Raw genomic sequence first — 243 nt, forward strand, 5'->3', positions numbered from 1 at the left:
TGATGAAGGAGATGATGATCCGGTTCCTCTGCCCAATGTAAACGCGGCCATCCTGAAGAAGGTCAGACTTGTAAATTGCTATCATGCTTAATTTGAGTTTCGGATGAAATTAATATCCAGATGGTACATTAGGAAAGCTAGATCGGTGACTCCCCTAAACGTATTTAGGCCTGATTTTACCCCAAGATAATAATTATAACAACACTTTGCATACATGTAATTCTGTGTCAACTCAACAACCAG

The 243-nt window shown here is 39.5% G+C and overlaps 1 protein-coding gene across 1 annotated transcript in view; it reads left to right on the plus strand.

The window, feature by feature from the left end:
• Position 1: 1 nt before the first annotated feature.
• Positions 2 to 243, plus strand: part of LOC107580163 (S-phase kinase-associated protein 1-like) — a gene marked incomplete at its 5' end in the record, with an annotated part of 2,345 nt that continues 2,103 nt past the window's right edge. The window contains one exon of the mRNA XM_016265902.1: positions 2 to 61. Coding sequence (XP_016121388.1) covers positions 2 to 61 — 60 coding nt within the window. The remainder of the gene's footprint in view (positions 62 to 243) is intronic.

This window comes from Sinocyclocheilus grahami, unplaced genomic scaffold, assembly GCF_001515645.1.
Source record: "Sinocyclocheilus grahami isolate Dianchi unplaced genomic scaffold, SAMN03320097.WGS_v1.1 scaffold25961.1, whole genome shotgun sequence".
NCBI lineage: Eukaryota > Metazoa > Chordata > Actinopteri > Cypriniformes > Cyprinidae > Sinocyclocheilus > Sinocyclocheilus grahami.